The following is a 24,063-nucleotide window of genomic DNA, read 5'->3' as shown; positions in this document are numbered from 1 at the left end:
ATTAATCGGAATAATTAATCGCATCATTAATTCAAATTAATTTAATAATATTTTATTTATAAATAATAATACATATATAATACTATATTTTAATATATTTTGATTTGTTGCTTTTTTATAATTGTGATGGACCCTACTACATTCACAAAAATTCCACCAATTAAAATCACATAAAATCGATTTTAAATTTCTCGTTTACTTTTCTAATGTGCACATGATAGAACGTGCACATAATAGAAAAACCGTTAAACATTCCAACGGAATCCGTAAACGCTTCCCCTTTAGACAAAACAGTTGAATTCAATTTATTGATTAATAATGAATTGAAGATTGATGTGTAGATCATTAATAATGAATTGAACAAGTACGTCCCTGCATAGTGTTGCAAAACCTACCAAAAACTGTATTTGGCAAGATTTCGGAAATTCTAGCCTCTGCTGTACAGAATACAGATAGTAATAACTGAAGTGAAACTTTGAACTTTGTCAATTTATAAATTTAGGGTCAAAACAGTTTTTAAATCTTCGACAACTATCACAGAACATTATAATTAAACTAACATTTACACCATAAAGCACTTCCCAGTTTCCCTAACAAAATAAACTAACTAATGGACAGTCATGAACCAGAAACATATCAATATATATCTTAAATCCTGGATCCTTTTTTCACACAATGACACCTACTACCCCTCCTATTTTCTATTGTAAAAAGGGCAAGATGGTACTTTCCTTCCACCAGTGATGTAATAATGATGTCAGTATTATGTCACAAATCATAAATAATTCAGTATTCACAGCTGTATACCATTAACTCTCTTCTCCTTTTTCAAACTTCTTCCGTAAGTTTATCAATTCAAATTTGTTCTCCATTATTCTATTGCATATTCAATTAGATTTTTTCATCATAAACAATTCATCGTGTTTATTCAATCATCTTCAATAACAATCATTTTTGATTTGCTCCTTATTGCAGATTTGTGGTTCTTAATTTATTTTAACACCCAGCTTTTGTATACGATTTGGGTTTCACATACATCATTGGAGTCAAAGTTTGTATCTACGGAGAAGGATATGGTTGGTGTACTGAAGAGTTTCCTCTATTTTTCTGTATAACATGTGAGATTAATATTGTATATATTATTTGTTTAGGATAAGGAGAATTGTAATGCTGGGCATGTGAATTGTAGTGGGAACATGCAATCTCAGGTGTTGCAGGCATATGGTATGTCCATTTATGATTTGGGCATTTGTACATCTACTATCTTTAGTATAATGTAATCATTAGAGGCTGTTGTTATTGTGTTCAGATAGTTACAATGATATTTGGCGCGAAAAAGGGGTCGACCTAGAAAAGTGTTAGAACCAGCAAGTGAAGATGTGTTGTTGAAGGAAAATCGTTGTGAGTATTTGGGATATTGTTTGTTTAATAAAGTTTATGACTTATGTTGTATGCTGATTGTTCTTTCTTTTTCATATTTAGGTACATCTGATTTTGCAGTGGTATGTCTTCATGTTACCATATATTTTGCAGTGGTATGTCTTCATATTATTACATGTTTGCATTCAATGTGTTGCAGAATCAATACAATAATGTCCATGGAGATATACCACGAAAAAAGGGAAGATCAAGAAAAGATATTACTGTAGAAAATATTACAGGTAGACAGGAGTTTACATAATTGCGAGGGCTTGATGATATTTTCAGTTATGTATGTTTTTATCAAGATTTTTGATTTATCTCACATGATGTTAGAAATTTTTTTACTTAAATATATGTAGGTGTCAAAGATTTACAGTTCACAAGAAAGCGTGGTAGACCTAAAAAATATGATGATTTTGTTCCACTTGAATTAGTTGATCCACAAACACCTGGAAGACCAAGAAAATATTCAATTGACTCTTCAAATACTCCTCAATCTATTGTAAAAAATTATAGTGGCAATGAAAGTAATTCAGGTGAATTTCTTACTATATGTAATATACAAGGTAGAATCTTCATAATGATATATGTACTGATGTCCTTAGTATTATGATGCATGTGTAATCTTAATAAAATTTTGTATTGTAGGTGCTCATTTCAACAGTTTTTACCATACTCCATTATTAGATATTACGAATGTACAAGGTAAAGGAAATATGTACACTTAAGAATTTTGATTTCAAATTTTGTACGCATGATTAGATTGTTGATTGTTGAGATTTTGTACTTATGATGAGATTGTTGATTGTGCCGCTATATTTTTTATTTATCTCTGAGTAGGGAAATGTCCTCCAAAACAAAACTGTGGAAGCCACTGAAATATGTTGAACACTCTGTTGTTTCAGCTGATTCCATAATTTTAAATCCCACAAACCAGAAGAATAAATCAAAGAGTGAAAAGGGAATGTATAATGCCAGTCCTCGTGATCTGAATGTAGACTTTCAGAGATCTACTCCATGTGAAGGTATTGTAATTACCTCCGAAACCAGAAATTTAACTTTATGTGTAAAAATAATAAATTGAATGAAATTATTTTATATTTGTGCTGATTATGGAGGAAGTTCAAAGCAAACGGATGTAGTTGATGACTGGAACCAGCGTAATTGTGATGACTATGAAAATTTTGGTAATATTTAAGTACCTATGTGTTATACATTTTTTATGAAATGTTATCTAAATGTTTATGATGTTGTATATGCAGATGAAATGCAGAATAATAATTTTTGGGACTGTGACATCGAAGACGACTTTGATAGTGCTGAATTATTTTATGAATTTGCTGAATGTGATGGTACTGAGGAAGATCATCAACCGAGTAATCTAAGTCATTATGGTGCGGATGCTATTGACCTAAAAAGTTTGCCACTATGCCCTGAATACAATAGTCTTGGTCCTCCCACGATAAAATGTAAATTTTGCAATGCACTGATGTGGAATGAGGAGCGTGTAAACTAGAGAAATGTTAATGCGGATCCTTTATTTTCTATTTGTTGTTGCAAAGGACAAGTTACACTTCCAAAGATACAACCAACGCCAGAGTACTTACATGAATTGCACCATGATCCAGTACGAGGTCCTAAATTTTTGCAAAATATTCGTGCATACAACTCCATGGTATGTATGACTTCTAATGGTGCCCAGATTGATCATTCAGTCAATAAATCAAAGGGACCATGGGTTTATAGAATTCTTGGACTGCACTACCATCAGTATGGTACTTTGATGCCTAATGATTCAAGAACTCCAAAGTTTTGTCAGCTTTATATTTATGACACACAGAATGAAATAGAGAATCGACTCAAAGTTATTGGTCAGGTGAATGGGAATTCTATTGATCGAGATGTATTGCAGGGAATTCTTAACATGCTTGATGAAGTTAATCCTCTGGTTAGTAAGTTTCGTATGGCTCGAGATCGGTTTGAAGAAGATAAAATTGTTGATTTGAAGATATTCATGAAGGTTCACCGTTCTGAAAGTGGACGTGAAAATAGTATGAGTAATGGTGATGAAGTTGCTACATTGATAGTTGGTGATCCCACGTATACGTGTGGAAAGCGTGATATTCTAATACATAATAAAGTACTTGGTTTGGAGCGAATAAGTGATTTGCATCCTTTAATGATGTCATTACAGTATCCTTTGTTATTCCCGCGTGGCGAAGATGGGTTCCATGAAAAGATTAAATATTCCAATCAGAATAAAGTTGAAGGAAAGAAACGAGAGTATGTGTCTATTAAAGGATTCTACTCATACCAGTTTCAGGTCAGGCCAGATGAAGGTAAATATTGATTTCAACCCTTTTGACCATAAATATGAATTTTGTTTATCAAATGTTGTTTGAAAACATAAATTAATGTTAAAATTTGCAGGCCAAACATTGAGGAATGGAGGGAGATTGTTCCAACAATTTGTTGTTGATGCTTTCTCTTCTGTTGAACAGTCTAGACTTATTTTGTTATCCCTCAATCAAGATAAGTTGAGAAGTGAACTTTATCATAATCTACGTGACATTGTCTCAAAAGATGATTTGGTTGCACCATCTTCTGTTGGTAAAGGATATGTTCTTCCTCTTCTTTCGTTGGTTCAGCGCGATACATGCAATAATATTTTATGGACTCTCTAGCTATATGTCGTGAAATTGGTTATCCTGCTATTTTTTTGACAATGGCGTGTAACTCACAGTGGGTTGAGATTCAAGAAATGTTAAAACATGTTCCTTCAAAACAGCCCCAAGACAATCCTGATTTGTTGGCTAGAGTTTTCAAGTTGAAACTTGATCAGCTATATGATGATATTAAAAACAAAAATTGCTTTGGAAAATGTATTTCAGGTATGTTTTGTTTAATTTAGTGAGTGCGGTTGATTACTATTCTATTTTCTCTCATTTATTTTTTTTGCAAATCTGTAGTGATGTATGTTGTAGAATATCAGAAAAGAGGCCTCCCACATGCTCATATATTGGTATGGCTTGATAAGAAATCATTATCTTTTCTCCATTCCAACATTGACAAGTTTGTCAGTGCTGAAATTCCTGACTATAAGAAGGATCCGTATGGATACGCCGCTGTAAAACAATTTATGATGCATGGCCCGTGTGGTGCTGGCCATGAAAAATCTCCTTGCATGAAAGGTGGCAGATGTAGCAAGAATTTTTCTAAAAAGTAAGATTATTAAATTCATACATTCATATATTATTGTCATATCTCTTTCACATCAATACAATAACTAAATGTATTATTTTTTTTATATTAGGTATTGTTCAACTACCATTTTTGATGATTGTGGTTTCCCAGTTTATAAAAGAAGAAAGACAAGACATACAGTAAAATGTCGAGGAGAAAATTTGGATAACCAGTGGATGGTGCCATATAACCGTAATTTATTAGTCTGGTACCAATGTCACATCAATATTGAGATTTGTAATCATGGACGGTGTATCAAGTATTTATTCAAATATTGTTTAAAGGGTTTTGACAGGGCTACTGTTTTGATGAAATCATCTTCGGATCAGGATAGTAATGGCCAGCCTGTAAGAAAAGCAAGAAATGAAATTAAAATATACATAGATGGAAGGTTTGTATTGTATTTTTAAAGTGTATTCAATATTTTAGATTATTGTCACCGATATGTATTTGACTCTTTTTATCTTCAGGTATGTGTGTGGTCCTGAAGCGTGCCACAGGATATTTGGCTTTGATATTGACCATAGAAGTGTTCCTGTTGAGCGTCTTTCTTTCCATCTTCCTAATCAGAAGAGTGTATCATTTAAAGAAACTGACAATCTAAAGAAAGTATGTGAGAGAGCTGAACAAAAAATTCAAAGTTGGAAGCTTTTTTTGAACTCTGTAAACATGATTCTAATGCCAGACAATATACATATCAAGAAGTTCCAAAGTATTATGTCTGGAATTCAGAGAACTCAGCTTGGATAATGAGAAAAAGAGGATTAATGTATGGAAGAATGTACAATTCTCACTACAGCGCTGGTGAAATGTGGTACCTTCGAATGTTATTATCAAGAGTTCGTGGTTCTACATGTTACACGAATTTGCGTACTGTTGGGAATATAACATATTCTACTTTTCAGGAAGCATATTTTGCATTGGGACTGCTTAATGATGATAAGGAATGGCATGAAGCATTTTTAGAAAATTCCAGTGCTGCATTTCCTATTCACTTGCGACATATATTTGTTCATATCATAACTAATTGTAATGTGTCCGACATTCGGAAACTTTGGAACAGTCATTGGGAACCTATGTCAGTTGATATATTGAGGAAACGGAGGGAACTAACAGGTGTTCCTTCATTGACATTGACACAAGAAGAACTTGAATATTATACTCTTGCAGGTAAATATCTTTATTTTTAGTAATGTAGTTCTATTTTTTAAAAACAAATCATTGAGTATAACATATAAATTTTTCTCTGTTTTATATTGAACAGAGATTGAGATTCTACTTAATTCGATAGGGAAGTCTCTTCAATACTTTCCTTCAATGCCAATGCCTCCTGCTTCTTATTTAGAGAGAAACAGAAATCGTCTTATTGTTGAGGAGACGAGTTATGACATAGTAGAAATGTGTCGTGAGCACAACAAATTATTTTTCCAGTTGAATGAAGAACATATGAATGTCTATCATGCAATTCTTGATTCAATCAGTACGAAAGTCGGCGGTATTTTTTTTGTGTATGGAAGTGGCGGATGTGGGAAAACTTTTTTGTGGAATACAATTATTACAAAGTTACGTTCTGATCGGAAAATTGTGTTACCGGTTGCTTCATCTGGAATAGCTGCTACTTTGTTGCCTGGTGGTAGGACTGCTCATTCTCGATTCAAGATACCTTTGAAATTGGATGATACAAGTATGTGTTCAATTGCCCAAAATTCTGATATTGCGGAATTATTGAAGCGGACAAGTCTTATTATATGGGATGAAGTTCCAATGCAAGGAAGGTATGCATTTGAATGTTTAGATCGTACTCTTCGTGATATCATGAAATATGTATCTGTAGATAGGGGTGAGAAACCATTTGGTGGTATTACCATGTTATTGGGTGGTGATTTCAGGCAAATATTACCAGTTGTTCCAAAAGGTTCTAGGAGTGATATTGTAGGTGCCTCTGTTACGTCATCTCCTTTATGGTGTCAATGTAAATTGTTTAAGTTAGTAAGAAATATGAGATTAAATGTTGATAATACTGATGAAGAGAAAATACGGAGGAACAAATTCTGTCAGTGGGTTTTGGATATTGGTGATGGGAAGGCAGGAAATGTTGTAGATAGTTGTACAGAATCTGACTTTACGATTGATGTTCCTCCAAAATTTTGCATACTATCTGATTCTGCAACAATTGATGATTTAATTAAACATACATATCCTGATTTGGAGACAAATTTTATGGACCTTATATATCTTCAAAAAAGAGCCATATTGACTCCTAGGAATAAAGTTGTCGATCATGTCAATAAGTTGATTCTTGATAAAATTCCTGGAGAGTGTTATTCCTACAAAAGTGCAGATTCTGTGAGGACTGTTACTAATGATGATGATGATGATTTGAGTGCAACATTCTCTGTAAAGTACCTGAACTCGATAAAAGGTACCTGGCCTTCCACCTCATGATTTAGTTTTGAAAGAAGGACCTGTGGTAATGCTGCTTAGGAATATGAATCAAAGTTTAGGTCTCTGCAATGGAACACGAATGATCGTACGTAAATGCCTGAAGCATACCATTCTTTGCGAGATTATGACTGGGCAGTTTGGTGGAGTTAGGCACATCATCCCTCGCATTGAACTGTGCCCAACTGATACAACCCTTCCTTTCAATCTCATTCGAGTCCAGTTCCCCGTTCAAGTTTGTTGTTCCCCGTTCAAGTTTGTTTTGCCATGACCATCAATAAGTCTCAAGGCCAGTCACTAGACCATGTTGGTTTGTATCTTCCAGAATCTGTTTTCTGTCATGGACAGTATTATGTAGTTGTCAGTCGTGTTACTTCTCCAGATGGCTTGATCATGTTAATTGAGAAACCAGAAGGAGGAACAACATCAACTACAAAGAATGTAGTTTATGAAGAAGTTTTTTATGATCTAGAATCTTGACTATATATTACTTATGTATAGCACCTCTAATGTCAATAATTTAACAAAGATATTAAAGAATGGTCTACTTTTTCAATGTTTAACATTGTTTCAGATAATTTTTTTTTAGTCTGTCATTAATTTTTTTTCTATAGGTAATGTGTTGTTTTTTATTAATCACATATATGAGCATTTCTCTTTGAACCAAAACATTATTTACATGATATTGTAATTAATTAATTTTAGAGATCAATATTATTGTTAGTAGAGCACAATGAAAATTTTATATATGAATATTTGAAGTTTAATATGGAAATCCATTAATAACTACTATAAAGATATTTAATTTAAGTTAAATACAAAAAAAATTACTACAATTTAATTTGAAAAGGATCATAAATTTCGTTTTACCAATAAATTATTATTTTCATAATAATGCAATCATATGATTTTACTAATTGAAATCACTATATATACATGATAACGAAACTAAATTTAAATATGAGTTTTAAATATTTTTAAAAAATGTGTTATTTTGTAGAACATAAGATGGAATGTATACAAAATCTGTAATCTTACAATAAAAAATTTAGAATTTTACCTTCCATTCAATTAAATTACTATAATAATATGGCATATATTTTTTTTTACAAATAAATTATTTTTTCATAATATTGCAATTATATAATTTTACTATTTTCAATCACTATATGTAGATCATAATGAATTTAAATTTTTATTTTAATTTAAATATTCTGGGATATTTCAGTAGATCATTATGTGTTATTTTGTGTTATTTTTGAAAAAAGTGTTATTTTGTTTAACATAAGATGAAATGTATACAAAATCTATAATTTCACACCAAAAATTTATAATTTTACCTTTCATTCATTTAAATTACTACAATAATATTGTATAATATTTTGTTTTACAAATATATTATTCTTTCTATAATATTGAAATTATATAATTTTACTATTTTCAATCACTATATGTAGATAATAATGAATTTAATTTATATTATAATTTAAATTTTCAGGGACATTTTATTAATATCATTACAATAATAACCAGCTTATGTAAATTAATCAATAAATATTTAAAATATAACTTGAAACTTTATGAGTAACATATATTTCGTTGTACAATTGTTTTTTGCAATTCTTATATTTAATCGCAAACATATTTTAATTTAAATATTTTAGACATTTTATTAATTTAATTACAATAATAACCAATTTATGTAACTTGATTAAGAAATATTTAAAAAATATATTTTTTACTTCCCAATAATTAGAATTATGACAATGTAACTTGAAATTGAACATTTTATGAGTAACATATGTTAAGTTGTAAAAAATAATTACTTTTCATAAAACTATAATCATATAATTTCCCTTATATGATTTTATTATTTGAAATCACTATATGTACATGATAACAAAACTTTGAAAAAATTGTTATTTGTTGAACGTAAGATGAAATGTATACAAAATTTATAATTGAGCAACCAAAAATTTAGAATTAACTTTCATTCTATTAAATTACTACAATAATATTGCTTAATATTTATTTAATAAATGAATTATTCTTCCCTAATATTGCAATTATATAATTTTATTATTTTCAATCAGTACATGTAGATCATAATTAATTTAAATTTATATTTTAATTTAAATATTCTGGGGCATTTTAGTTGATCATAATGAAATTAATTGTATATGTGAATATTTAAAGCTTAATATGAAAAATCATTAATAACTGTTAAAGATATTTAATTTAACTTATATGCAAAAAAAATTAGTACAATGTAATTTGAAAATATATATTTCCCGAGGAGCATATATTTTGTTTTACCAATAAATTATTATTTTCATAATAAGGAAATTATATGATTTTACTAATTGAAATCGCTATATGTACATGATAACGAAACTAAATTTAAATATTTTTAAAAAATGTGTTATTTTGTTCAACATAAGATGAAATATATACAAAATCTATATTTTGCAATCAAAAATTTAGAATTTTACCTTCAATTCAGTTAAATTACTACAATAATAGTGTTCAACATATGATTTTTATGTTTTATTACTTAGGTTTGATAAAATCTCAAAATTATTTATATAATTATAAATCAATATTTAAAATATGTAAATCCAAAAGTTTATATCATATAGAGTGAACATGCTGTACGTATGTTAAATATAGTTTTTATGTTTTACAAACATAGTTTTTACATAGCAAATTCATTTTCCTTAAAATTGTGTCTTGACAATCTTGATTTAATAAACAAACAATTCTTCGAAGTTACTAGATAAACATTAATCCAAAATAATAAATAGAACAGGGTTTTGTTAAACCAATGTCATACAATAGCAACAGAACTTCTAAAACAGAACTACTCATAAAACATGACCAAGTAGCAACATCAAACATCTTCCTTCTTGATTATTGTCACATCAAACTCGGTGAAGCATTCTCTCATAACAAAGTAACAAGTGTCTCCTACCTTTAGATTGAAAAAATTTCCGAAAGCAATCCAACCATCATGCAGTGTTATCTTTGTCTTTCTTTTCTTCACTTTCACTAACCAAGAAGAATAACCATGATGAAGAATAATGTTTGTTCCATTTTTCCAATGATCTGTTAATGGTTTGAACTGAATATGTATGTACTGCATATGCAAAGATCATCAATTAATGAAAAGAAAATAAATTTTTCAAAAGGGAGAGAATCTTTGTATAGAAATGACTCACAACACCATAGCAATGTGGCAAAACATGTGATTGTGTGATTTTTACTTTGAACTCAGTTTCGTCTGACATCTTCCAATCTGAAGTCATAACGCATGGTATGAATAGACAATGTAATATATCACATGATGAGGCTATGTTATGTTTGAAATGTATAGTAATTGAGATTTCTTACCAGGATATTGCAGGTGAACATTCATGAGAGATCTTTCTATTCCATTCTCATTAAATGCCGAGAAGTAGAACATCTGATTACCATCATATGTTATGATGCAATCAATGAGTTGCCGACAACCAATGAAATGAATGATGCTGCAAACACCATGTAGTTTCTTCTCAACCTCACAGTAACGTCCTTCATATACATCACCATTATTTGAAATCAAGTAGATAACCATAGGAATGTTGCTACCAAATTCATTCAAGAATGCAGTAGGCAAGTCCTACAAATCAAAGATTAAAATACACTTCATAAGCATTGACTACTACAATGTCATATCAAATTTTATTAAACATACTTACAATATCAATTAGGTTCATTGAAGAATCAATTTTTGTGTGAAACTTCCAGACACCTTGAATTGAACAGCAGTCTGCATCAGACAAAGCTTATGACTTCACAATTCAATATAGTAGTACAAACATCATCATAAAGTACTCAAACTGAAAATTCAATTCGCTTATCATACCTTGCAATCTGTGAAAATTGTTAACATTTCCCGATCGTTCTGCATCTTCAATTTCACAACCACCATTGTTTAAGGTGAAAACATAAAATCGTCCAGTGCCAAAGTACTCAAACAGAAGGTAAGACCCAAGCCCACAATTATAGTTCTTGAAAATCTTTTTTATTCCAAAGAAAACCTTTCTACTTTCATTAACTCCGACCACTATCTTACTTCCATCGCGAAAAATAAACTTTACAAAATCTGTTAGTCCGTTTTTGAACTTATCAAAGAAAACTTCTGGGATAATCTACAACATTATTTTAAACAAATTTAGAATAGAATGAAATTATATCATACAGTGTACGAATAGAATGAATCTTACCACTTCGTTTGATTGAATCACATCTTCTGATACAAATGCAAGAAATTTAGGAGTTATATCATGTCCAGTATCCATGACGGGTTTCTATGAGCGTCTTCAAAGTGAGAATATGGAAACCTTCGTTAAATTTGAAATATACTAAACTAAATTTACGTGTTGTGTGTATGCCTTATTAATCACAATGACAGTTGAATGCGTCGTTTAAGATGGTTTAGAAGAAGAGAGTGAATTATTTTCAAACCCACATAATTAGAGATAGTAATTTTTGATATATGAATAAGTTATATAAAAAATTATTAATAATAAAATACATTAGTTTTTTGTATCTTATTTCTTCATATGTAAAATACGTATATTTTATAAGTAATTATATTTCAAAAATATTGTTTTCAAAGTAAAATGATCTTTCTTTTATTTTTCTTCACATTAATTACTTTCTCAATAAAAATGTGTTGATTCTTTCAAGACATGATGTTATGTCTACTCACCTAAATTAAAGTAATAATTATAACTTCCTTTCTTGATTGTCAAAAATTACTTCCTTGACTGTTGGACTTACTGTCATTATCACAAAATCTTGCGTATATAACAAAATAAATAATACAATCAATCTTGCTGATATAGTTCAAAACAAATTTATGGTACATATAACAGTTGTAGTTATACATTTTCAAGGAAACACTTCATCATAATTATTGTATGCAGTAAATACAATCAATCACAAATGTCACTCCATACAATATTATATTGTTTAACGGGATATGAAGCACATGAATCTAAGCGTCAATTGTGACAGCTTCTTTCTACACACCTCCATAAATTATGCATATATATAGTTATCATATATATATTTCTACTATGCAACACATTCTTATTTACAAACCCTATTCGACATATTATGCGCAGCTTTAAGAACTAAAGTTCACAAGGTAATGTACCGATGAATGCATCATAAGTTAATCTAAATCATAATAAAATTTCTGTAATATCGATTATATTCACTGTGCAGGATATCATGAAGATCTTTGATTCCATTGATTCTTTGCATGAAGGACGATTCGACTGGAATCTTAGAGTGAGACTGGTTCGTGAATGGGATAGCTACAGCTCAAAGGCTGGAAGAGAATTCAAGGGAAAGAACTTGCTTTTAGTGGATGATAGGGTTAGTTATTTTCTCAAATTTCTATATCTCACATAACTCATTCACTGTGTTCACTGAAACAAAACTTGGTAAATATCGCAGCATTCACGTATCCATGCATTTGTATGGCCAAACAACATCCAAGATATAAAATGTGAGATTGTTGAAGGAAAGATCTATACAATCAGCAATGTCCAAGTGAAGACTTATCATAATGATTCAATAAAATGCATCCAGTCCGATAAGCAAATATGGTTTTCTAGTCGTACGGACATGCAAGTACTTGAAAATTATGATAACATGATTCCAAGAAATGTGTTTGATTTCTACAACTTCTCTGATGTCAAAGATTTGCCAACTACTTTGCCAAAGTCACAGCTTATAGGTTACTATTCATCAGTCGAGACATGTCATGTTCTGTGCAAATCCATGTCCAAAGAATTGTAGTAACATGTATTTGATAATGCAGATGTTATTGGTTATATAATTGAAGGAGATTACAACATAAGGCAACTAACAAACAACAACGATGTAGAACAAATACAGCTGCGTTTCACAATGACTGATGGAAGGTATAAAAATCTATCATTTATGTTGATTTGAGATTACTTTTTCATATTTCTTTTAATAATTGTAACATAACTATATTTAAAGATATCAGTGTGTAATGTCGCACTTTGTTTTACCAGGACTTCAGTAAAATTTTGCTTCTGGGATGATTTTGCAATAACTTTTGATAAGGAAGTAAAAGCTCAACATGTTAGACCTATCATTGCTATTGTATCAAGCTGTAGATATGGTCTTTTCAAGGGTGAGAAAATATGCATAGTCATATAAATTTGTTACCAAGACCATATTGTTTCACATCTCATTATTCACAACTATTTTTTATATGAAATAGAGGAAGTGCAATTATCAAATCTTCCAGCAACAAGGTTTTTCATTAACTATGATCATCCGGCTGTTGAACACTTTCGTGAGAGGTATATAGTCATAGCTTTATAAAGTAAATTTGTAATGGTACGCTGAGTAATATCAACAGAACAATAACAAATATAATTATAGGTATGATGAAGGAGATTTCAAGATTGAAGATCCAACACAGGTTGAGATTGACAAACCAAAAATCCTCACTTTGGCCACCATTCAGAAATTAAGTGATGACTATATCAAGGTATTATGAAATTAACTTATTTTTCTTGGCTATGCAAAATATTAAGTCTTCAAATTTACATTCACAGAAACATGTCATGTGCAAAGTCAAAATTGTTGATGTGGAAGAAAAGTCCAACTGGTGGCATTACATCTGCACAAAATGTCACCTACCAGTGAAAGAACTGAAACATGACTTTGAGTGTGAAAAGTGCAAGAGGATTGTTCCTGTATCAGAAAAAAGGTTTGATATTATTTTATATACACTTTTACAGTCCAGTATTGAAAAGTTAAGTTATAAACATTGTTTAGTTATTACTAACACATGCTTTCTATAACAGTTTCAAGTTATGTGTGAATGTTGAAGATGATAGCGGAGGGGCTGCTATTTTGTTATATGATCGTGAGGTACAACGAATTTCTGGAAAAAATGTATATGAGGTTTTCATGGAGCAAAAGAAGGTAATGAATTACAAAATTTATCAAACTATGCTAATTTTCAAAACTGTATTCAGTAACATTTTTATTGTCTTATATGTGCTTAGTCTGGAAAAAAGGACAAATTCCCAGCAGTGTTAAAAAATATTGAAGGAAAGCAATACACTTGCACAATAGAAATAATAGAAAACAATGTAAAACCAAGATCTTGCCTCTACACAGCAGTAGATATTTTGGAAGGTGTTAACTCCGTGGAGTATTCAAATAATCATACTGGAAATATTGAATTTGCAGATGGAATTTCAGAGGTAAAGATTATACATATAATTCAAAATTACGTTGTTATGTTGTATCTGTAATATTTAAGAATTTAATCTGACTTTGTTCATAGTTAAGTGAAAATATCTCTACAAATCAGAGCATTTCACTTGACTCTTTCACTCCTGATACTGAGAAATCAACAACTACAAAGCCTAACAAAAGGAAAATTAAATATGTGGTGGTGGAAAATATGCAAGAACTGGCAGATGTTGGTGATCAGAAAGAGAGTGGGAAACAAGTTCGAGGTCCAGTTCGGCTAAAAAACATTAAGAAGGAACGTGTAAGTTGCACAATTTGGATTGGTTTCATTTCATTGATTATCTTACTACTTGCCATCACCTTGATCAAGCCTATGAATATGCAGGATTAAGAACTCTGACCAAAGTTTCTGGAAAAATTACTATTAGTTCAACCATGAGGAATGTGGGCCTTTGCTTCAAATATGTTTTGCTATTTTGAACTTTATTTCTTCAATTTTGCTGTTTTAGTTTGATTTGTCAAACTTTTAAATTACGGTTGTAATGAACTTAATTATGTTTGCTCTTTGGTTCGTAATGAAGTCTATTTTTGGATAATTAAGTTTTTGATTGCTTTGTCCTATTATTTATCATAGTTTGCTTTGTTACTTTGCTGAAATTTAACTATATGAATTGTCAATGGTATACCATTCATTGCAATATATCAACTTATTTTTCAAGTAAATTAAATGCATTGCTTTTTTACACTAATTTTTTTAATCTATAACTTCCATTTTAATCCATAATTTTCATACTTATCTTGATGTTTGTTATACATAAGAAAAATATTATTGGGACTTTATTTTACAAAAGGAAATTATATAAAATCGTACAACATGATATACAAATATTTTTGTAATTTCCAATTAAAAACCCAATAATTTCAATTTTGTAATATAAATTCATTTCGTCTATAAGAAATTTAGAAAAATGAAATAATTTTACAAACCAATATATGTTATGCTAAAAAAATTCAGTAATAACATTTTTGGGAGTAATTTATAGAAATATTAGTTTTTTAATGAACAATAACAATAAATTTATTTATTTATTTACTCATGCAAGAAAATAAAAATCTTCATAATATCATATTTTTTAATAAAATGAAATATTTTAAGTATAATATATAAACTTATATTGCATTGTAAAAAATGAAGAGTTAGTTGCCCACATACATTTATCGCATATATAAATTTATATTTCATCTGTATTAATTATGAATATTTTGGAATGAATGAATTATGCAATTGCATTAGGAATTTTCTTTATTTTAATTGTGTTTTTATTTTGTATAGTTATAAAATATGAATAATATATTTATTTTATATAATTATGAATATTTTGGAATGAATAAATTATGCAATTGCATTAGTCTAATATATAATTATGATAATGTTGATCTAATTATATTATCTTTCTTTAATGTATTTTATGTAAAATAAAAATATACAAAAACCAAAAAATGATGTCATCAATATTAACCAATTATATTATCTTTCATTAATGTATTTTACTATTTTCAATCACTATATGTAGATCATAATGAATTTAATTTATATTTTAATTTAAATTTTGAGGGACATTTTAATAATATAATTACAATAATAACCAATTTATGTAAATTCATCAATAAATGTTTAAAATATATATTTTAATTTCCAATAATTAGAATTATGACAATGTAACTTGAAACTTTATGAGTAACATATATTTCGTTGTACAATTATTTTTTGCAATTCATATATTTAATCGCAAACATATTTTAATTAAATATTTTGGACATTTTATTAATTTAATTACAATAATAACCAATTTATGTAATTTGATTAAGAAATATTTAAAAAATATATTTTTTACTTCCCAATAATTAGAATTATGACAATGTAACTTGAAATTGAACATTTTATGAGTAGCATATGTTTAATTGTAAAAAATAATTACTTTTCATAAAATTATAATCATATAATTTCCCATATATGATTTTATTATTTGAAATCACTATATGTACATGATAACAAAACTTAATATAAATAGAAATTTAAATATTTTTGAAAAAAATTGTTATTTTTTGAACATAAGATGAAATGTATACAAAATCTATAATTCAGCAACCAAAAATTTAGAATTAACTTTCATTCAATTAAATTACTACAATAATAGTGCTTAATATTTATTTTAGAAATGAATTATTCTTCCCTAATATTGCAATTATATAATTTTACTATTTTCAATCGGTATATGTAGATCATATTTAATTTAAATTTATATTTTAATTTAAATATTCTGGGGCATTTTAGTTGACCATAATGAAATTAATTGTATATGTGAATATTTAAAGCTTAATATGGAAATTCATTAATAACTATTAAAGATATTTAATTTAACTTATATGCAAAAAAATTAGTACAATGTAATTTGAAAACATATATTTCTCGAGGAGCATATATTTTGTTTTACCAATAAATTATTATTTTCATAATAAGGAAATTATATAATTTTACTAATTGAAATCGTTATATGTATATGATAGCTAAACTAAATTTTAATATTTTTAAAATATGTGTTATTTTGTTCAACATAAGATGAAATATATATAAAATCTGTAATTTTGCAACCAAAAATTTAGAATTTTACCTTCAATTCAGTTAAATTACTACAATAATATTGTTCAACATATGATTTTTATGTTTTATTATTTAGGTTTGATAAAATCTCAAAATTATTTATATAATTATAAATCAATATTTAAAATATATAAATCCAAAAATAAAAATCGTATAGAGTGAACATGGTGTAGATATGTTAAATATAGTTTTTATGTTCAATCTTAATTTAATAAACAAACAATTTTTCGAAGTTACTGGATAAACATTAATCCAAAATAATAAATAGAATAGGGTTTGGTTAAATCAATGTCATACAATAGCAACAAAACTTCTAAAATAGAACTACTCATAAAACATGACCAAGTAGCAATATCAAACGTCTTCCTTCTTAATTATTGTCACATCAAACTATCAAACTCGGTGAAGTATTCTCTCATAACAAAGCAACAAGTGTCTCCTACCTTTAGATTGAAAAAATTGCCCAAAGCAATCCAACCATCATGCAGTGTAACTTGTTATATTAAATTATTAAAATATGTAACATAATAAATTAATCAAATTAACATATTTTCAACATTATATATGCTAATAACAAACAAATAAAATAAAAAAAAATTACCTACCAAAGAGAACAAGGCAAAAATCTAAAATAAACTATTTTATTAGATATTCTTAGAATTTTTTTTTTATCATTTAATTTTAAATATAAAAAAAATAACAAATAAACAACAAAAATTCTCATTTTACAATGTCAAAAATAATGGCACGCTTAGTGCGGGCAAAACAATCCTAGTACACAATAAAGCCTCAATGGCTTGTCACACAGTTTATTGCAATTACAAACACACACAAAATAAAATGCACAACATTTTAGACTTCGAATACAAGAGATTAAAGATCAGAATATATGGGGGTAAAGTTATGGATAGGTGTTACGATTTCTGAAGGTAGAAACCTGTGCAACCACAAGTCAGACCAGTAATGCGAGACTAATTTTCAAGTCAGCAGATTTGGAACACATGAGAACAAGAGTGACTACTCATGACACAGGTGGCGCGGTTCTACAAAGTTGTACTACATCATGCATTCCACAGTTTACTGCTTGCTTTGGTTTTCATTCATTGAAACATTCTGATGAAGCAAGTTCTACAGGCGATCACCCCCATGCAACCCATACCGAAGCACAAAGACACTAAATTAATTAGAGAAACAAATTTGCACAAGTGTAAATGTAATGAATCATTAATGTAAAGATCATTAAGCAAAAAAGATTAACCAATAGGTCCAGACTCCATACTATGCCAGTGATAAATCATTACTCGATCAGCATGAAATTTCGAGTTTTCATGCAAAGAACGATGTTATACTAACAAGCAGTTTTCCGTATTTCCTTGGATTATATAAGCTTATTAAATGTACAAAGTATACAGCAAACTTAAATTGCCAGTGCTTCTATTCAACCCGATCCACAGATATATGCAGAATCAAGACATAAAGTGAAGATAAAATAAGTGAGTGGGTTAACACTTAACAGTGTAGGCATTAGGCAAAAGCAGTTGTATTCAATATATTGCAACCAGCGAGTCGTCATTAAAATCCCAGTATACTTCTATTTATGTCCAAGGATGGACTTCAAAGAATGATGTAGATACCTAGTACCTTTCCCGATCGGTGTTCTCACACAGATTTAAAATCTTAAAAAGCAAATTTGCAGACACAATAAGCCATGAACAACTTGCTTCATGCATAAAGATTATGTATCGAGATACCTTCCCTCTCTTTCTTGAGCTCCAATTATCAGAATCATCCATCTTCAACCTAAATGCATAGCTAACTTGTGAATCCAGAAGTGGTTTCCGCATTCTTTGTGAATTCAGAAGTGGTTACTGGGTTCTTACTCTAACATCACTTTGTCCCTCAATGTCGTCCTCTACTGCCCGAGTAGAAACCATGGATCGCAACACCAAGGGAAGAAGAAGAGATAATGACTGAAAATGAGTGAAAGAAATATAATGCATATAACAACATAGGCAATTACAAGTTAAACAATACAAAACTGCTCTGTAACATATGAATGTGAACCATTTAAATCTTCTATATTTACACAACATGTATCGTCCAATAATTCTAGTTCTCTATTAATATCAAAATCTAGCTACAAACTTTTAACTTCACAAGTAGATACCAAATCTAAAAAATTTGCTAAAATATTTTACCTATTAAAAGATGACCCGAGTCAATTAGAAACATTCCCAATATTCATTGATAACTAAATTGCCACTAGTAACTAAAAACAATAAACTAGATCATATATATTCATATGTAACCCTCTAGAATTCTGATTATGGGCATAGAAACTACACTTGATTGGACTACTATTCCCCATTAAATAAGACACTCAGGATCGACTATAAACACAGTCGATATATAAACAGTCAAAGTGTGGAACCTTTGTTCCAACAGGGATTCTGATACTAAATAGGCTTAAGTAGTCCTCGCATAATATCAAAGCAGTTATTAGGTCTGCGATGGCTCTAAAATCCATAGAGCACCTTGGGCCAACAGGTCACATTATCACAAAATTAAGTGGCTGAAGCTGCATCACCAACCAAAAAGAAAGAAAAAGGAAATGAACTCCTAGAAGCGAGAACGAAAACTAAGAGTACTTGGATCCCAATGTAGGAGCAACCGTTTCCCTATTGATTAATACAAGGATACACTTCTAGACATTGACCAAGATTCTCCGGTATCTGTGTATCATATTTGAATGCAGTGCAACAGTAGATGATGCATTCCTCTGACTCTACCTACCAATGATTAATGAAATAAAATAATAAAAGCAATATGTTGGCCAACCTATTTGTAAGCTACATTACTGTTATCGTCTAATTTACTAAATTCATGTTTTTGACAAAAAATGTTTCTTCTATTCAAATACATTTGCTATGTGGATAAACTATTAGGTGTTTGGGTTTTAAGTTAGAGGAATACTCGAGAACTTAGATAAGTCTGTGACAAACTGCATAGTTGCAGTAAGAGAGACTCGTCTAAGAGTTGATACACACACAAAAAAAAAAAATCATTTCGTTATAGATTACAAAGTTAAAGTAGACAAAACAGTACAATACAGAGATGCACAATTAAAAGGGATAAAAATACGAAATCAGATTAAACACTTCTTTCACAAAATTGTATCATATCTCTTCCGTATATAAGTAACAAATTGTATCCTCTAATGTAGAAATGGTTTAACTGTACAAAATGAAGGTACTAACAACACGAAATATGGACACTGTCACAAGGGCATACCTGAATAATAACAAAAGCAATGCCAACCACTTACAAACATCAGCATTATCCTCCATGCAGTTACGGAAATTATGACATCTGCAGTAGGGTAGTATGGGATATATCCTTAACGAAAATTACAAAAACATTAGTGTGAATACAGACTTGCTGATAAATACTACTCCTATATGATTATATATATTTGCATTCAATGCATACCATCTCCCAGTGAAGATCAATGGCAATAAATGCTAACAGGGCCCTTCAAGCAGAATGAATGCAGCAGCTAATAGAGTAAAGTGTAATACCTTGTGTTCAGGAGAACTACTATAAGAAGCACAAAATGAGATCAAAAGCAGTAATTGACACACTAGGGTTTCCTTTTCTGTCCAACCACACAGACAAAAACAGAATCAGACCAACAATCTCTATCAAAATCAACATATTACCTAAACAATATCTAAAGTTGCATTAATTTGTTCTCCAGGTGTCCCCATAACTTTTCCCAAATGACATGGACGACATTTTTCCGACAATTTTTGGGGTCACTAGCATTAATTTACCGACAACCATTTGATTACTCGAAAACGAAATGACCTGATGCAACAGAGAATCAAACACAGCACAATCCCTAATTCCCATATAGTTGCATACACAAACCTGCCACCATAAAACATCAAAACTCCCTTATTAAAAATATATTACAGCAAACATCAAATACATATCATCTCAAAATTTAGACAATAATTAAATTAATTTTGCATTGGAAACTTGAGAAAAACATACACATATGCAAAACCCTAAAACCCAAAAGCTTTAATTCTTAAATTTGCAAATAGGTCTCATCCAATCATTATCATAACCAGAAAGATTTGGTACATGAAGAAATCTCCATTTCATACATCCAAGAAGACTACTGATTACAGAGTATTTTAGAAAGAGTATTTACAGAGAGAGCAAGTCAATCAGTCTGAAGAAGATACTAGACTAGAAGATATATATCACTAAATCATAACAGATTCTGTTATGATAAGAGCAACCACCTATCAACTGCTTATCACAACTACTTATCTAATATGAGTATCTAATATTCCAATATTCCTCCCCAGTTTTCAAATTGAATGTGCTTGTTTCACATTCAATTTGAAAAGAATGTGCCAATGGGATTGTCTAGAGAGACTCTTGGTTAGGACATCAGCCAGCTGAGAAGCACTTGGAATGTAAATAGGATTGATAAAACCAGAATGAACTTGTTCCCTAACATAATGACAATCCATTGCAAAATGTTTGGTCTTTGGGTGGAAAACAGGGTCAGCAGCAATATCCAACGCTGCCTGGTTATCACAGTAAATGGTAGTAGGCCTTGATTGAGGAACCTGCAACTCTGAAAGGAGTAAATGAAACCAGGATAACTCAGATGCTGTATCAGCAAGAGCTCGAAGAAGCAAACATATCCCACTAACACTTCTGGAAGAGTAATGACAAGAACCCCAATCGTTATCACAATAAACTTCAAGATGAAAAGAGGACTTAGCATCATAATACAGACCTTGAAATGGAGAAGCCTTCAAATAACGTAAAACTCTCTGCACGGCATGAAGGTGTGGCACCCGTGGGGTTTGGAGAAACTGGCTCAAATGATGAACCACAAAAGATATGTCAGGTCTAGAAACAGTCAGGTACAATAGTTTCCCAACAAATTTCCTGTAAAGGATTGTAACGACCGAGAATTTTGCGTCGTAATTAAGAAAGTAAAGTATGTGTTATGTGATGAGATTATGTGATTATATGTCTTATCTGTATGCTAGAGTTAAGGAGCGTGGATAAAAACGTTCCAATTTAAAGAGTCAGCTTAGAAGTCGAGCTGTGGTGTCGGGCCGTCAGGTAGAACGGAATCCGCCCTAATATGAAATTAAATAATATAAAATGTGAATTATATGTGAAGTGATGGAATAAAGTATTTCGTCTTAAGAGACGTGTTAATTGGCAAAGATAATGAGAAGCGTAATCGAAACGCTGAGCGTCGAGCCGTCAGGCTGAACGTGACCCGGTACGCGTAAAAGATGATAAAGATTTAAGAGTGATATATTTTATAATCAGACCTGAGTCGTTATATGATCGTATATGTGTGATTGCTTGCCTGTGTGCATGATTGTGTGCTCTGTGACATTTTTATGGATTTAAAGGAGTTATTTGATTTAAATAAGGGTTTATTTAACCTTCGTACATTTTTATAAAATCATCTGAGATGGATAAAAACATGGGATTTGTTCTGTTATCTTCGTAGAGGTCTTAGAGACTTTTTAAAAATAATAAGTGAATTTAATTGTTGATCTTTGCATTTTTAAATCAATTTTATGTGGAAAATGTATTTATTAAAGCGAGTTTGCGAAATTCATATAAAATCAACCGTTCGCTCAATTTCTTATTATGAGTAATGGATAAAAAGCTAATTTCGATACCTACGCGTTAAAAATGTCATTTTCAATAATTCTTGACTTCCCGAGAGAGATATATTTTATATTTAGTCTTTGTTTTATTTTAGTAAAAAGATGGACAAGTAAGAATGAAAAAGGATTTAGAAATTTACCAAAGTGCCCTTGTTTTGAGTGCTATATAACCTCACTCCCTTCCTTTCTTTCTTCTTCTTGCTCCCGTGACATCACTTCTCTCTTCTCTCTTTTCTCTCCTTCTCTCACTCGAACCCTCTCACTCTCTCTCTCGGCTTTCTTCAATCTCTCTCGGTATACCTCTCTTTTCTTTGATCAAACACATCAATCATTCCCAAATCTTCTTGTTAAACACATATTTGTAGGTAAAAGTGTGTGCATGTGTGTATACCCACTTGCATGTCGATGTGTGTGTGTGTTGTGGGTGCTCGGTGTGTGTGTTCACCCGAGAACCACATGGTTCTTGCTATTTGTTGTTGATGTCATCTTGCTAAGCTTGATTCCTTGTAAACAAATGATAGAGAAGATGTGCATGTTAGTTCTTTTTGTGTAATTGATGGAATCGGGGGCTCATGGTTGGACACCCTCGAATGAGGGCACCACCGAGATGCCACCGCCACCGGTGATGAACTCCGGTGAACCGGTGGTGAGCTATGATGTTAAAAACTGAGCTCTAGAACCTTAAGATCAATTCTTTATGTTTGCATGTGGTGTTTTGATTGAAAAGGGCCGAATGGCCATTATAATTTTATAAGAAATCAAGTTGATTATGGTTAATTGCATGATTTAATGATTTGATGTTAAGAAATAGGATGATTTGTGATTCAAGGAGTAAGAATATCAAGTTGCATGTCTTGTTTTTGAAAAAGGCCGAATGGACTTAATCTTTAAAGTTGTTTGATTTGAGTAAACTTGTTTAAAGTAATAATGGATTGTTATTAGCTTGAAAAAGAAATGAAATTATTGATGCATGCTAAGTTAGGTTCGAATTTTTATGTTAATAAAAAAGGGAATTGATTTTTGTGAGATAATCTTGGTAAACGCTAAGTATGAATAGCCTAAAAGTGATTGCATGTTAGTTTTAAAAAGGATCAAGATGTGCATGTCAATGATTTGTCCTTGAGATGTGAATTTGAGTTATTGTCGAATGAAATTGAGTTAAAATAGATTAATTTGATGAATGAATGGATGTATGTTGTAATTTAGATAAAAATCAATTGTGTTAAGGAACTTAGTTGGCTTACGTGATAAAGATAAAGTGTTTGATATCGTGCTAAG

The 24,063-nt window shown here is 30.3% G+C and overlaps 2 protein-coding genes and 1 long non-coding RNA gene across 6 annotated transcripts; 2 read left to right on the top strand and 1 right to left on the bottom strand.

The window, feature by feature from the left end:
• The first annotated feature begins 675 nt into the window (after window positions 1–675).
• Window positions 676–7,587, top strand: LOC141704837 (uncharacterized). The gene is made up of 19 exons (XM_074508001.1): window positions 676–723; window positions 1,152–1,224; window positions 1,483–1,535; window positions 1,580–1,661; window positions 1,782–1,958; window positions 2,071–2,127; window positions 2,328–2,447; window positions 2,685–2,873; window positions 2,985–3,761; window positions 3,853–4,064; window positions 4,166–4,313; window positions 4,407–4,644; window positions 4,736–4,844; window positions 4,950–5,056; window positions 5,136–5,274; window positions 5,571–5,835; window positions 5,930–7,087; window positions 7,170–7,342; window positions 7,456–7,587. Exons 1-19 carry the CDS (start codon window positions 676–678, stop codon window positions 7,585–7,587), a joined length of 4,257 nt encoding a protein of 1,418 aa, XP_074364102.1.
• A 3,858-nt stretch (window positions 7,588–11,445) lies between these two features.
• On the top strand, window positions 11,446–14,794 carry LOC141704836 (replication protein A 70 kDa DNA-binding subunit B-like). Its single transcript, XM_074508000.1, has 12 exons — window positions 11,446–11,473; window positions 12,279–12,301; window positions 12,382–12,534; window positions 12,616–12,898; window positions 12,983–13,085; window positions 13,203–13,324; window positions 13,415–13,496; window positions 13,579–13,687; window positions 13,755–13,909; window positions 14,007–14,127; window positions 14,211–14,411; window positions 14,495–14,794. Exons 1-12 carry the CDS (start codon window positions 11,446–11,448, stop codon window positions 14,792–14,794), a joined length of 1,680 nt encoding a protein of 559 aa, XP_074364101.1.
• Window positions 14,795–17,803: 3,009 nt separating this feature from the next.
• Window positions 17,804–22,040, bottom strand: LOC141704834 (uncharacterized). 4 transcript variants are annotated; one of them, XR_012568091.1, is made up of 4 exons: window positions 21,885–22,040; window positions 20,357–20,995; window positions 18,817–19,035; window positions 17,804–18,193 (listed from the first exon to the last, which is right to left on the bottom strand). It is a non-coding gene; the product is annotated as an uncharacterized LOC141704834 (long non-coding RNA). The 4 variants fall into 4 exon arrangements; XR_012568092.1 differs by lacking the exon at window positions 21,885–22,040 and having other exon boundaries at window positions 18,817–18,865; window positions 18,946–19,035; window positions 20,357–21,771; XR_012568093.1 differs by lacking the exon at window positions 21,885–22,040 and having other exon boundaries at window positions 20,357–20,461; window positions 20,555–21,771.
• Between the last annotated feature and the right edge of the window lie 2,023 nt (window positions 22,041–24,063).

The sequence above is a fragment of the Apium graveolens genome, unplaced genomic scaffold, assembly GCF_009905375.1.
Source record: "Apium graveolens cultivar Ventura unplaced genomic scaffold, ASM990537v1 ctg8290, whole genome shotgun sequence".
Classification (NCBI taxonomy): Eukaryota; Viridiplantae; Streptophyta; class Magnoliopsida; order Apiales; family Apiaceae; genus Apium; species Apium graveolens.
The sequence above is the reverse complement of the archived record's forward strand: the minus strand, read 5'-3'. Positions and strand labels throughout refer to the sequence as shown.